This window comes from Ixodes scapularis, unplaced genomic scaffold (assembly GCF_016920785.2).
Source record: "Ixodes scapularis isolate PalLabHiFi unplaced genomic scaffold, ASM1692078v2 PGA_scaffold3__209_contigs__length_174095766, whole genome shotgun sequence".
Taxonomy (NCBI): domain Eukaryota; kingdom Metazoa; phylum Arthropoda; class Arachnida; order Ixodida; family Ixodidae; genus Ixodes; species Ixodes scapularis.
In genome coordinates, this window is record NW_024609868.1 from 143,313,455 (window position 1) to 143,326,766 (window position 13,312).

The window sequence follows — 13,312 nt, forward strand, 5'->3', positions numbered from 1 at the left end:
GGATGGCAAGAAAATTTTGGGGCTTGTGTTCTTACACTTGAATTGTTTGTGCAGGAACCATTACTGAAGCAGCACTTCATTCCTGAGGCAATACTTTATTGCTAGTCAAAGCCTGTTTCCAGAAATGCACATCAGGTGAGCGGCTTTTTTTTTTCTCTTAAACATGAGGTGCTCTTTAACATTGCCCTCCAATCCCAAACCACGGCTAGGAGATTCTTTTCGGCTTCTGGTTGGCCAAGAGATCTTGTCAAGCCCTCTATTTGCATCCCGGTGTTAGGCATCTGCATTGCCCTAACTTCGTTTGCGCTTTCTTCTCTGTTCTAAACTCCCAAACTTAATTCAAGCAACAAGCATCGATGGCGACAGTCCCTCGGTCATCAGGACACCATTGCTCGGTTTTAGGGTACACGAATAACGACAGAAAGCGTTGAATACAGTCTGAGGACCTATGTATCTTGCACGGAATCCGGCAAGGTGAGTGCGGCTGTTTCTACATGACCCCAATCTCCGGTGGCAGTGGTTTGCTTCTGTAAACTGAAAAGACTTTTCTCCAACGCTATCCTCTCGACCGTGCTCATAACATTTTGTGAATGGAGCGCACACCGAACTTAACGCTGTACCGTCGATGAACATGGGGTACGCTCGCAAGGTGCGTGCAAGTTTTCTCGAGATAATGGCTGTTTCAGGTTGTAACATTTTCTAACTGAATTTATCTTAATATTGATATTTCAAAGTGTTGACAATGACTCAATTTTATCAACAACGCTGAGTTGAAGGCTCATTTCTGCCGCCGGGTGTGGCTGAAAATTGTCGAAAAGCTTGTTCTATTGGTCTTCCTGAATCACGATCACCTGAGCAATACCAGAGAGCCATGAACCTATGTTGACCGTCACAATGCGACTAGATACTTATTCTAAAAATCAGTACATAATGTAGCCGGAAAGAAGCCCTCAATTTCTGTTGCTGAAAGTTGAAATATGCTCATGCATCAATTTCGAATCGTTGAATCATTGACCGACTCGCTCCGGCAAAAGGCCCATCTCGACTTTGCTGTTTTCAGTTCTCGACAAAAGACACACTCGTTGGCACGGGATCCTCAAATAAAATGTTTATAAACACCGATGCATGAGCATGTTTCTATGTTTATAAACAGTGATGCATGAGCATGTTTCAACTTTAAGCAACAGAAATTGAAGGTTTCTTTCCAGCTACATTATGTACTAATTTTGAAAATAAGAAGAATCTAGTCGCATTGTGACGGTCAGCATGGGCTCATGGCTCTCTGGTATTGCGCAGGAGATTGGGATTCAGGCAAAGCAATAGAACTAACTTTTTGACAATCGCCAGCCACACCTGGCGACGAAAATCAGCCTTCAACTAAGTGCTGTAGATAATAAAATTGAGTCAATGTCACCACTTCGAAATATCTATATTAAAATAAATTCAGTTCCAAAATGTTCCAAGCTGAAAGCAAATATCAGGAGAAAACTTGCACACACCTTGCGAGCGCACCCCGTGTTCATCGACGGTACAGCGTTAAATGTGATGCCCACTCCATTCACTAAATGTTCCGAGCACAGTCGAGAGGATGGCGTTGGGGAAAAGTCTTTTCGATTTAGGGACGCAAGCCACTACTGCCGGAAATCGGGGTCATGTGAAAAGCGATGGAGCTTAAAGACACTGCAGCAGCACTCGCCTTGCCGGATTTCGTGCAAGCTACACAGGCTCTCGGACAGTATTCGACGCTTTCTGTCGTTATTCGTACACCGTATAACTGAGCAATGGTGTCTTGATGACCGGGGGACTGTTGCCATCCAAGCCCGTGGCTCTAATTAAGTTTGGGAGTTTAAAACAGAGAACAAAACACGAACGAAGTTCGGGCAATGCTTACACCGAACACTGGCAAAGCCTCTCATCTGGGGCTTTCACTGTCTTTAACGCTCCAGCAAGGGGGAAAGCGCCGGTAGCCCTTTCCCCTTTTATCTCTCGCACTCTTTTTGTAAAACAGTTTATACACGGTTCTGCTCTGCTTTAACCCCGTTAAACAAACTTCTTACCAAGCACCGGTGCACTGCGGAAAAGCAACACCAGCGGAAGCAAGCTCCACGGGTGTTGCTTCTCCGCAGCGCACCGGTGCTCCGAAAGAAGTGCGCTCAATGGTGCTGCGAGAACAAAAAGTATGAATTACACGAAAACAATGTTCGAGTTAAGCGGCTTATAAATACATTGAAAACGTAGCGGGTCAACCAAAGTTTTGAAATTTGTTTGACTTAACCAGAAGTATTAAATATCCGAGTTTGAATTATCGCGAGCCTACTGTATATACTAAGGGAGATCTGGCTCAATCCAATGTGCTTATATCGCGAGCCTACTGTATATACTAAGGGAGATCTGGCTCAATCCAATGTGCTTATATCGCGAGCCTACTGTATACAGTGTAGACCGCATATAACGTATGTCGCGGGAGTCGCAAAAATCCGCACTATAAGCGGTACCGCACTGTAACCGAAACATCAATTTTTCAGGCCAAAATACATGCCATCAGACAACTTACCTTTGTAAAAGAATTTATTTTATGTTAGATGAAAAATTAAGCTTAGTTTGAGGAAAGTCTTTATTTCACCAGGCTAGTACACTTCTCTCTCAAGTGTGTCACACATTTTGAAAGAAATTAGTGACTTTTGCCTGGCGCAGCCTTTTAACGCGTCGCGGGTTGCGGACGGACGTTGCGAGCGTTCAGGATTGCTAACCCTAATCACTTTTCTCCGGCGATGAAAACGCAGGAAAATTCGCATCCTTTATACAGTACGCGCCAGTAATACCTACAACTTGAGCACAGGCATGAAATGCTCCAAATAAGAAATCCGGACGATGTTCGAAAACACAAATGCTTAGAAAGCACCACTGTAGTCGATAGTAAACAAACACGACGACATGGGCGTTTCTGCCGTCTTGAGAGTGCCACCACAACATCGCCGCACGAGTAGGTGGATCTTCCCTTCTAGTACGTGCTGGGTTATCATAGCGACACACAACGAAAATTCACAGTCAAGGATAGCGCTTTTACGCGGAACGATGAGCTTCTACCATGCCGTCTATGTCGACGATCACCACCGACGCCATGTTTGCGGATAGAAGCAGCCGGTCCGCGACCAGCATGCAACGCGCGCGAACACTTCTCCTTGACCTGCGATTGGTCTCTCGTTGCGGTTGCTTGTTTCCAACGCAGCGGAGGGACGCACGCACGTGAACGACACGTGCGTGCGTCCCTCCGTCGCTATGGCAACTGAAGCCTCTCTTCGCTTCTTCGAGCAATCTCCTTGCCCTGCGAGTGCCGCTTGCGGCTTGTGCCGTTATCTAGTGTCGCACAGGGAAGCGTGCTCGCAGCGCCGGTCAGTCGGCGCGCTGTTCCAAAAACCGCACTATAACCGGTATTTCCCTTTGCGCGCCTGCATTTTAAGCGGTATGTAAATACATGGAGTTCTATGGGAGGCGAACCGGTGGTTTAAAAAAGCCGCGTTATACCCGGTCCTGCACTATAAGCGGTTACGTTGCAAGTGGTCTATACTGTATACTAAGGGAGATCTGGCTCAATCCAATATGCTTAACATCACTGAATAGTTGTGTAATTTTAATTGGCTAGTTCTATTTCTCAAGCACATGATATGTTTGGTATTCAAATCATTGCAAATTTTTACTTTGGTTCAATTTATGGGGGGTTTATTTTATATGTCATGTTTAGTAGGAGCTAGGCTAGTTGGTAAGCACGTTGCTTACTTACTTTAACCATGCATGTCATATACAATTTGTTGCGATTGTGTTTGAATGCAAATTCTCTTCTGCTCTTTATTTCAAGCTGCCCTTACATGCACCATGAAGATACCGAGGAGGTCTTCAATTGAATGACAACTTCAAGCACAAACATGGAGGGGCATCTAAATGGCCAGCACAAGGACAACTATAATGTAAATTTTCTCCAAAGCTAAAGCGAGGCATGCCTTCTTCCAATAAAGGTATTGTGGCGAAACTTCTTAATTGGTTCGTTTGTTGAGCTGTCATCTATAGGAACAGCTGAGCTCACACAAACAAAATCCTGGCAGTGAGAAGTACAGGTTGTGTGCTCTTTCTCTTTTGCAAAACATGAACTTTTTGGCTGAGGATGAAAGATTATTCAAGTTCATATCTACAATGACGGAGCTATGAACTCTCCATACCAATCTACCCCAAAAGCTTCATGTGACTTAGGCTTGCTTGAATATGAAAGCTTTTTGCACTAAATAATGAAACACTTGACATTTACGTCTTTTTGAACTGGACTCTCCGTAAAAACAAGGCATATAATTTTGTAGAATGGCGAAATTTCTGTGGCCCACATTACGGACAGCTATCCATAGGAAATGTGAAAGCTGTCCGCACTAAATACCGAAGGACTATACCTTTCCGAATTATATAAGGCCAAAGCGACGAGTCATCCGCGCCAGTCCTGCACCTCTGATAAGTCAGGTGACACCCCTGGCAGATCTAGAGCTCTGCCAGGTGAGTCGCCTGATGTATCGGAGGTGCAGGTGGTACGGATGGCTCGAGGCTTTGGCCTTATAAGGCGGAAAGGTATAGTCCTTCGGTATTTAATGCGGACAGCTTTCACATTTCCTACGGATAGCTGTCCGTAATGTGGGCTACAGACGTTCCGTCATTCTACGAAATTATATGCCTTGTTTTTACGGACGTTCCCGTTTCTAGATTACGGCAAACCATACCGGCAATATTGAACCGGCAACTTTTACCCGTAAAATGGAAAACGGATAACTGTCTGTAAAGTGAACTACGGACGTTTCGTCATTTTACGGAATTATATGCCTTGGTTTTACAGACAGTCCCGTTTCTAGATTACGGCAAATCATACCGGCAATATTGAACCTGCAACTTTTGCCCGTAAAATGGGGTGAAAATTTTTTACAGTGCATGATGTTGCGAGATGACCTTCGAAAAGCGGGCAGAGGGTTTAACCTCCGTAATATTCGCCAGATGATGTGCTTGGCTGCGCGCTTGGTGTCGTAGGTGAACTCGAATAGTTTCTATGCTGAGTTAGGAACAGTAACTTCAGCTTGCTTCGCGCTGGCATGAAACCTTTTATGTTTCAACTTGCATTGTGGTGGTACAACGATTCGCTAATACTCGGTTTTGAGCCCTTCACAATACTCACAGCTTCGTATTGAAGCTTAGACATCGTACGCTGCGCCAATAACATTGCAATAAAAAAAAGAAGAAACGCATGAAAAATTTCAGAAACAAAAATGGCGTTTCGTGACGTCGTTTTTTCAGGATGTCATTATTGGTGTCATAATATATGCCAATCGCCCCCTCTTACCCAAAGCTACCTACGGCAGATATTTTCTGCCCTTGCTCAGTGATCTAAGCAAGGGACAATCAAACACACTCCTTGTTTACCCGTCTTATTTTTGGAATATGCTCGCGGTGCGCATCGACATGTTAAAGGGGCCCTACAATCATATTTAAGCGCCTACCTTTTTTGCGGTTTCCACGTCTCTTGGGGTTCGGGCAACCAGCGGGCACGGAGATAGTAACTAAATATTACTGCGTCATACTTTAACCGGACGACGCGGAAACCTTCTCCACCAATGGTGGCGACCCGCGGTGTCGAAAGCGCGCGAAATTTGACGTCTTTGGTCCTGGGCTTACTACTGGTCAGAGCCGCTAAAAGCTTTTTTTTTTTTTTGGTCAAAATGCATAATATAGGTGGCTCGAACCGTTTCAATTATTTATAAAAGTAGCTTTTGTTGGGTATTTTAGATCAGGAAAGAAAGAGATGCAGTTTATAAAGTACGGAAACAAGAAATGGCCTGTCGACATACCCGCCACCAGGCGGTAGAAAAGGCGGCGCATACTAGAAAGGTGTAGTGGGATCAGGCGCCAACGAGCGGCGAGTGTAGAAAGTCACGGATGTACGCGGCGGCGCTACGGTCGTACGGACTGGAGGATCCGACCGGTTCCGAGCGTTTCAAAGGCCTTCGGCGAGCAGCTTTGGCCTGCAGCTTGGCCCTTTGGCGGTATGGCAGCGCGAAGTGGCTCTTTTTCTGAACTGATCTTTATCCCATGTTTGCTGTCATTTGTGGCCGATGAAGTGTCATGCCGAATTAGTGTTTAATCGCGAAGCAACTGCAGTGCGAGCCGCCCTGGCCGACCGCTTCATGCAGCCTATCCAGAAGATGCTTTAGTGGCACCCTCTCGAGCCGTCGACACGGAGTGCAGCAGCCGTGAACGCTCTGATCTCACTACCCCTCGTCTAATTCACGGCCACTCAAACAACCAAGGACGTCATGAAGGAGACTATTTTTTGCTTGTTTTTGTAATTTTAATTTGCCTATAACTTCTAAAATAAAGCGAAATTCGAGAAAAGAAAAGTTTCATTAAGTTATTACGTTCAGTGCGCTCAGGTTCGGTGCAAATTAAAAATCAGTAAAAATGTCCTTGCAGGGCCCCTTTAAGTAAAATGGTCACCAAGTAGCAAAAAGCTAAAATGCTTAAAGCTGTATTCGTTTTTCGGAAGTATAATGCCACCAATACCGGTCTTGCTCAGGCAAATCAGTGTCGAAAATAAATGTGCCTTGCCTTTTTTTGAGAACCAGAAATGTCTTCGTAACGGCAATGACACGAACGGTATGTTGAATTCGTCACTCACGCCGAGCGTGTAATTATTTGGGGAGGACCACTGTTCCTTCTTATCTTAATAAAGGGGCACTAATGCAAATTTTAAGTTTGTCTTTGGGGTCAATAACTCAATCTATGCACCTTAGGTATCCTAAATAGTTTCACAATACGATCATTAAATTTTTTTCTATTATAAACGTGAGCAAACATTGTGCCCTTTTTTATATCTAGCAAATGGTACATTCGTATTCGCTCTATGCAAATGAAGTACCGGAAAGGCCCATCTATAGCCTATAGCGAATGCAAAGTTCCTTGGCGAATTGGGCCTCGTATTTTTGCATAATGAGGTGCATAATGTTGGACCTACGCTGGTAGGAGTCAGCACATGAAGCATACGATGGGTGACCTTTTGCATGCCATCCGCTTATGCGTATTGCAAATCCAAGTACATCGAGGTTAGTGTGTTGTGCAGGGGTGTAAGTATACGCGCGGGGCAGACGTAAAGAAAAAAAGAGCATAGGGTGTTCGGTGTAGGCAGGCGGCACTCTGCTCACCGTTGCTCGACGGCCGGAAGGCGGTTGAGGTTCCCCTGCCGGCCGCTGCGCCCTTGCTGTTCTCGGCATCCATGGCCCAGCGCAGGTTCGGCATCCGGACTGCTTTTCTCTTTCGCGAACCCAGCTCGACACCTGGACGCGCGCTGCGACAGTAACAGACACAGAGTCACTCAAAAACGTAAAGAAGCTCGTATAATCGAGGCATTCAATAAGAGTTGACACAGGCGTTCGAAAACGTGCCGTGTTTTCGAAAATTCCGAAATGTTTGCTTTTGTACGAGCGTCCGCTGAAGTGTCAGCCAATTACGCAGCGGAGTCGGCTAAGATCGAAGGAAACCAAATCACGTGAGTGCATTTAACGGAAAAACAGCAGTACCGGGTGTACAAATTACAGATGCGCTCGCATATCGCATATTAACCCAGAGCGCATAGACTCGTAAAATACAACGTTAGAGTCGGAATTTAGGGAGCGCGTCGAGTGGACACTGGCAACGATGACGCCGCATTTCTTCGTCCAGGTTCAATCTACGCGCTCCGCAAACTTTCGGCTCCAAATTTGCGTTTGACGAGTCTAGAGCCCCAGGAGCCCTGAACTCCTCAAACACAAAGTTGGAGCCAAAAGTTCGCGAAACGCGACGATTGGACGCCGGCGACGAAAGCGCGGCGTCATAGTTGCCAGAATCTACTCGACGCGCTCCGTAAAGTTCGGCTCCAAGTTTGTGTTTGACGAGTTTAGAGCGCCAGGTCAGTGGGATGAACACCTAGCCAGTCCACCATGACGCTGTTTTTGGCTCAGGAGTAGACATATATTCGTGCAAAAAAAATAAAAATAAATAAAGGTACTGATCTAAACTCATTCAACACCATGCAGACCCATCAGCTCGGCTATACTTCGTTTACCATAAATTAGAGCGCACTGAACGGCTAGAATACATACATACACATACGCGCCGACTAAAAGCACGAGGTCAAGGCGCATTCACTGGGCCTAATTGGTCTAGCCTTGGTTGACACCCGCCAGTCAACCGGGCAACGCAAGGCAGAGTATATTTGCCTTTTGCCCGGTGATTGCGAGACCATGCGTATGTATAGATAAACAAACAAACGGAACAACAACTGACGCCATGACGCAGCCTTTTTCGCGCTGCTTGATTCGCCTCATCGGCTCGCAGCGGCGACTGCGCCAGGAGACAAATTGAAGCTAACGTTCTAGTGAATCTAGTCAAAGTGGCGAAACGGGCGAGTTGCTTTATGACCTGTTAAATTAAAGGCGCTAACAAAGACAAGGACATAAAAAAAAAAAGGCGAACAGGACATGCCCTCCAAATCAATCACAACCTAAAAAAAAAACGCGTGCATATTAGGTTTACGTTTTAGACTTCGCGATTTGCTCATGGGCGTCCTTATGTGCCAATGCTTCAACATTACTGGCTTCGGAGCCATAATGATATGCTTGGGGCTGGTCGCGCCTTCTCAAGCCGTAAAGGACTATACGGAGGGCAAGTGCTCCAGAAAAGCGTCCTTGGTGTACGCCAATCAAGAGGCTAACACAGAGAACGCGCAGAGAAGGTGTGATGACGAGACAGTCAAGCGCGCCGTCATTGTTTGAGATCGGTGAGAAACGAAAGCACGTGGGAGCGTGTGGAGGGTAAACGAAAGCACGGGGTGCGGAAGAGGAGGCTGACGTGCACGCCGTATAGTCCATCCCGCACGCTACTGGGCTAACAACAAAACTCGACCGTCTATAGCGGCAAAGTTTGTTTAAAGCACGACTTAAAAAAAGTTTTTTCGCAAGGTAGGAAAATCTTTTGCTTCACCCTTCCCATTTCCCCATTTCCCACTGCTATCTCGACGAGGTTGTAACTTCTTTTGTTGCTGCAGCTTGGGGCTGGATAAGTCGGGATAGGCTACGGGCTTCTCCAGCCCCAATATGCATCGGAGAGCGTCACTCTAAAATGTCAATTTGTTTTGCAAAAAAAGTTTAAGCCTACATTTTATTGTACTGCAGCCCTGAAATTTCTCAAAAAGAATCTCAGTCAACGTTTTATCCAGAATCTGTACCATTTTTCCGTAGAAGAATAATTATTGTAAATCAGTGGCAAACATCATAGTAGAATGTTGATGAAAATATTCCCTGGAGAAGGGTTGCCTCGTGTTCAATCAAATGTGAGAATAGCCGAATTTTAACAATATCTGAAACTCAGCCTATGCCATATCCTTTGACATCCCAACCGCACGACTATGATGAACACTGACGGTATATAATTGGCGTCAGATCAGGTGGTCGCTTGTTCTAAATTAGAGTTGAGGAGGAGAAAGTTGTTTCTTTCCTTCATTTTTTTCTGCGCCTGCTATTGCGCGAAAATGAAAACTAATGGATGTCTCACAGGTAATCAACCTCAGTGATTAGTGCATAGCGGTATTTACTGAAACTAAAAAAAAAAAACTGTTGCACGGCTGATTTTACACTTACATATCACTGAGGCACCCTTACACACTTTCGTTGTTGCTGAACTGTCTGAGAAAGTTGTCCCCGAGAATATAAGCATAGGAAGGGCTAAATGTGACCTATTAATCCGACGTTACGTAAAACTACAAGCGTGTACGTGAGGGATACCCAAAACGAAAGATCCTAGTGGCCTCAGAGGGACAGCCGAACGTTGGTAGGCACTCTAACGTTTCACAGGGGTGTCGTTCTCACGTTCTTCCCCAACCTTCTACCACCTCCGTATTTCGTTTATTCTTCACAGTTTTTTTTTTGTACAAAATAAGAGCATTGGAAGATTAGTGTTAACAGGGGACCCAGATATAATTGCCGAATTAACACCGCCAAACTAAAAAAAATACCAACAAAATGTTCATCAGAAAAAAAAAAAATCCCTGGTAGAGCAACGAAAAAAAAAAGAAAAAAAAGGAGGAGATGGTATCCTTGAAACATAAGTGTTGTAAACGTTTCTTGGCCCCGCATCAACGACACAAGAGAACGTAGCTCCGAAAACTACTATGTTAGCAAAACACTCTTGCCAGAAAGCGCTATTTTGTGATGCCGATGCTCGCGCTTTTCCTCATGACGCTGCACCAAGCAATAATAATTTGTGCATCTCAAATACCATGGCGTGCACTCACCTTACACTTTAAAGCTCTTGGGGCAGCCTTGCTGCTGAGCGCGTACCTTCTGCAGCGTGCATTTTGCACCACCAGATTTCACTTTCTCAGCAAGAACGAATCGTAATGGCCACCGGCATACAGTGTTATGGCATCACGTGCACATCATGTTAAACAGTTCAGTTTGCTGGGGTGCTATTCTGGTCACAAACGGTCACGTTCGTGTTTCTCGAAAACTCCTCCCCCCTACGAACCGCGCGCTCCTATTGGCTACAGCGCGCGTGATAATTCCACGTGGTTCCCATGGGAACGTTCGCGAAACACGAAAGCAACCGTCTGCCGTAACTGTCAATCTTCGAGTACGGACCGTGACGTCAAAGTGACGTATGTCCATGTCCGACCTACGTAGCACATAGCGGAAGTCGCGTAACTAGATTAACTGCGGTATTACTCGACACACCCTACTCTCTGTTTCACTATGAGTGCGAGCTAGTGCGGGTGTAGGAGCTACAAGAATGTGCCCCGGGCTTTCAACGTCCCTGTCGACCAGGCGCGCTTGCGCACTGCAAGTCAACGTTCGTGCAAGCATCGTTCAGACTGATGTGCTCGTGTTTTTAACTTCCGTCTCTATTGTACGAGGGGGAAGAAGCTTTGGGTAGGATTCTAAAGCGTAGAAAATTGCGGCGATGATTGTTGCTCAACGACGGCTCGACCAGTGCGTACAATGACGTGTTTTCCGCGAGCACCCGGTAGCCTTCGCGATGCACGACGACTGTTTCTGACGACAATACCGCTTGTTGAAAAGCATCCTGTGATCGCAGTGTGACCAGCTGCGGGACGAGAGACTTCGACGATGAGAGATGATGACCGTCGAGCAGCAGCTACTAATTGAATCGCACTGAGATTTTTCGCAACGGGGAACTACAAGGGCGCGGTTGCCATCGATGATCACATAGCTAATGCCCAGTGGATGGTGATCCGAGCCGTGACGGCCGTTGTGAGTGTCGCTGTCAACCGGCTGGGAAGAGACGGCTGGGTCGACAAAACCCGGACCGAGGCAGCTGAGGCACGTGCGAAAGAAGGCTTTCGCCGCCACCACGACAAGCACACCGACGTCGTGGGGTACGTTGACTGAACCTAGAATCTAACTGAACCTTCGTCACCATCATCATGGGTCTGAGGGAGGCCGTCATCGTTCTGAAGGACTCCAACACTTTGCCGCAAACATTACTTTGTTATTAACAACATGGTGGTAAGTTGACGTTGAAACTTCAGGGTTTCTACCACTTCCAAGTTAGTACACGCTTCGTACCTATGTTTACAGTTGACCATTAGTTGCGGTTTGTAGCTACTGTCAAACAAGCAATAAAATCTGGATGGTTTGCTGATGAAATTTCATTGTATCAATTAGATATTTTACCTTTTCATGCCAAGCTTCTGGAATTGCATGTCAGTCATCGGACAGTCATAAGAAACACTGTTTGATGTCCTGCAATGAACTACGAACAGGTGTGTCCTAAAATGAATCGTTAGTTGTTTAGACAGAAGGAATTTAGTCTGACAGAGTATGGTAACATTGTCACCCACTGTAGACGAGAAATTTAGCCAGTGCTATCTTGTGGATGTTTGTCATCTCCGTGACCAAGGAAAAGAAGAAAGATACAATTGTCCTACATTATACACATGTGTGTTTAATGTAAAGGTTATGATACTAATTAAATAGATGGTCGTTTCAAAACTGACAGTAACTCATTGAAATTAAAGAGTAGTGTGAACTGGCATTTTGAAATTTGCCTGTGATGCAGAGCAAATACGCACTGTTGACTTGTCACCATCAAGCATAAACGACAAGCGGAAGCAGAGTAGATACGTGAAGGAAAAGCGAGCATGTGTACTAAAGAAAGAACTGCTACGTAACGTGAAGAATGTCAGCAACTACTTTGCCATTGTGGTACGAGCTCAGTTGCTATGCACACGCTTATGGCAGCCTGTAAATGTTGGATGCTCCCCTTAAGGTATCACCCAGTGGCAAAGCCAGGGGGGCGGGGGGAGGGGGGCTTATGGGGCTCTACCCCCCCCCCCCCTTCCTAAATCCGGCGGGCCCTGGAATATGCACACAAATTTCGACACCCCCTCCCCCCGCATCCCAAGTCATGAACATCCCAGTCACCTCAACTTCCCACCCCCCTCACCCCCTCAAAATTTCCTGGCTACGCCACTACTATCAATAGAACTCAATATATACTCAACATTATCAAGATAAGCGAAATTTATTTTATTTTATGCATCATATAGGCAGTGTTTCTGTCTTTATATGCATGCAGGCAAAGCACACACTTCAGAAAACACTTCTGTGAAGGCTGCCTTCACGATGCAGTCCCCGTCAAACTCTCAAGGCTTTAACAAATTCCACAAATTAAATTTTCAACGAAACACGTTAGTTTTGCAAAACGCTGGCAAAATTGCATTGCGTCTTACACCATTCACCTTTGTCGCCCGATGAATCAGCAGTCAGCGCGACACAAGCCTGAGCTTGTCGTTTGTTTTCTTGCCGTTGGGGTGATCACTGGCGGTCGTGGCGGCGACACAATTCTTTCTCAGACCGTTGGCTCCTGCCTCCGTGCTCGCGGAAGCGTTGGTAACTTTGTGACAAGTTGAGGTTTTGAATCTTGACGCATGGCAACGCTGAATGAAGGTCTATAACCGTCTTCATAATCTCAGCAAGGCTGCCTTTACGAGCCACAACAACACCACAACTTTTAAGCTTCATAACACCGGCCCAAATGGAAGCCAAGTCTTGCATCTCGCCAAGTGTCAAACAGGAGACATTGAACGCCAGCTCACCGTGCTCTTCAACCCGGTCTTGCCACCGAATGGGCTTATTCAACAGCACGAAAGCATTCGCGCGCGCGTTGATCAAGTTACCGATCGCATGTAAAACACCAGCCGCGGTCGATCCGACGAGCATCGCGGCCATGTTCTTTC

At 46.0% G+C, this 13,312-nt stretch overlaps 1 protein-coding gene across 2 annotated transcripts in view; it reads right to left on the bottom strand.

Moving 5' to 3' along the window:
* LOC8043875 (LIM homeobox transcription factor 1-beta) overlaps nucleotides 1–13,312 on the bottom strand; it is a 264,573-nt gene that overhangs the window by 218,775 nt on the left and 32,486 nt on the right. For both annotated transcript variants that reach the window (XM_040222320.3, XM_040222321.3), the window contains one exon: nucleotides 7,224–7,366. In XM_040222320.3, the coding sequence (XP_040078254.1) occupies nucleotides 7,224–7,366 (143 nt within the window). The remainder of the gene's footprint in view (nucleotides 1–7,223; nucleotides 7,367–13,312) is intronic.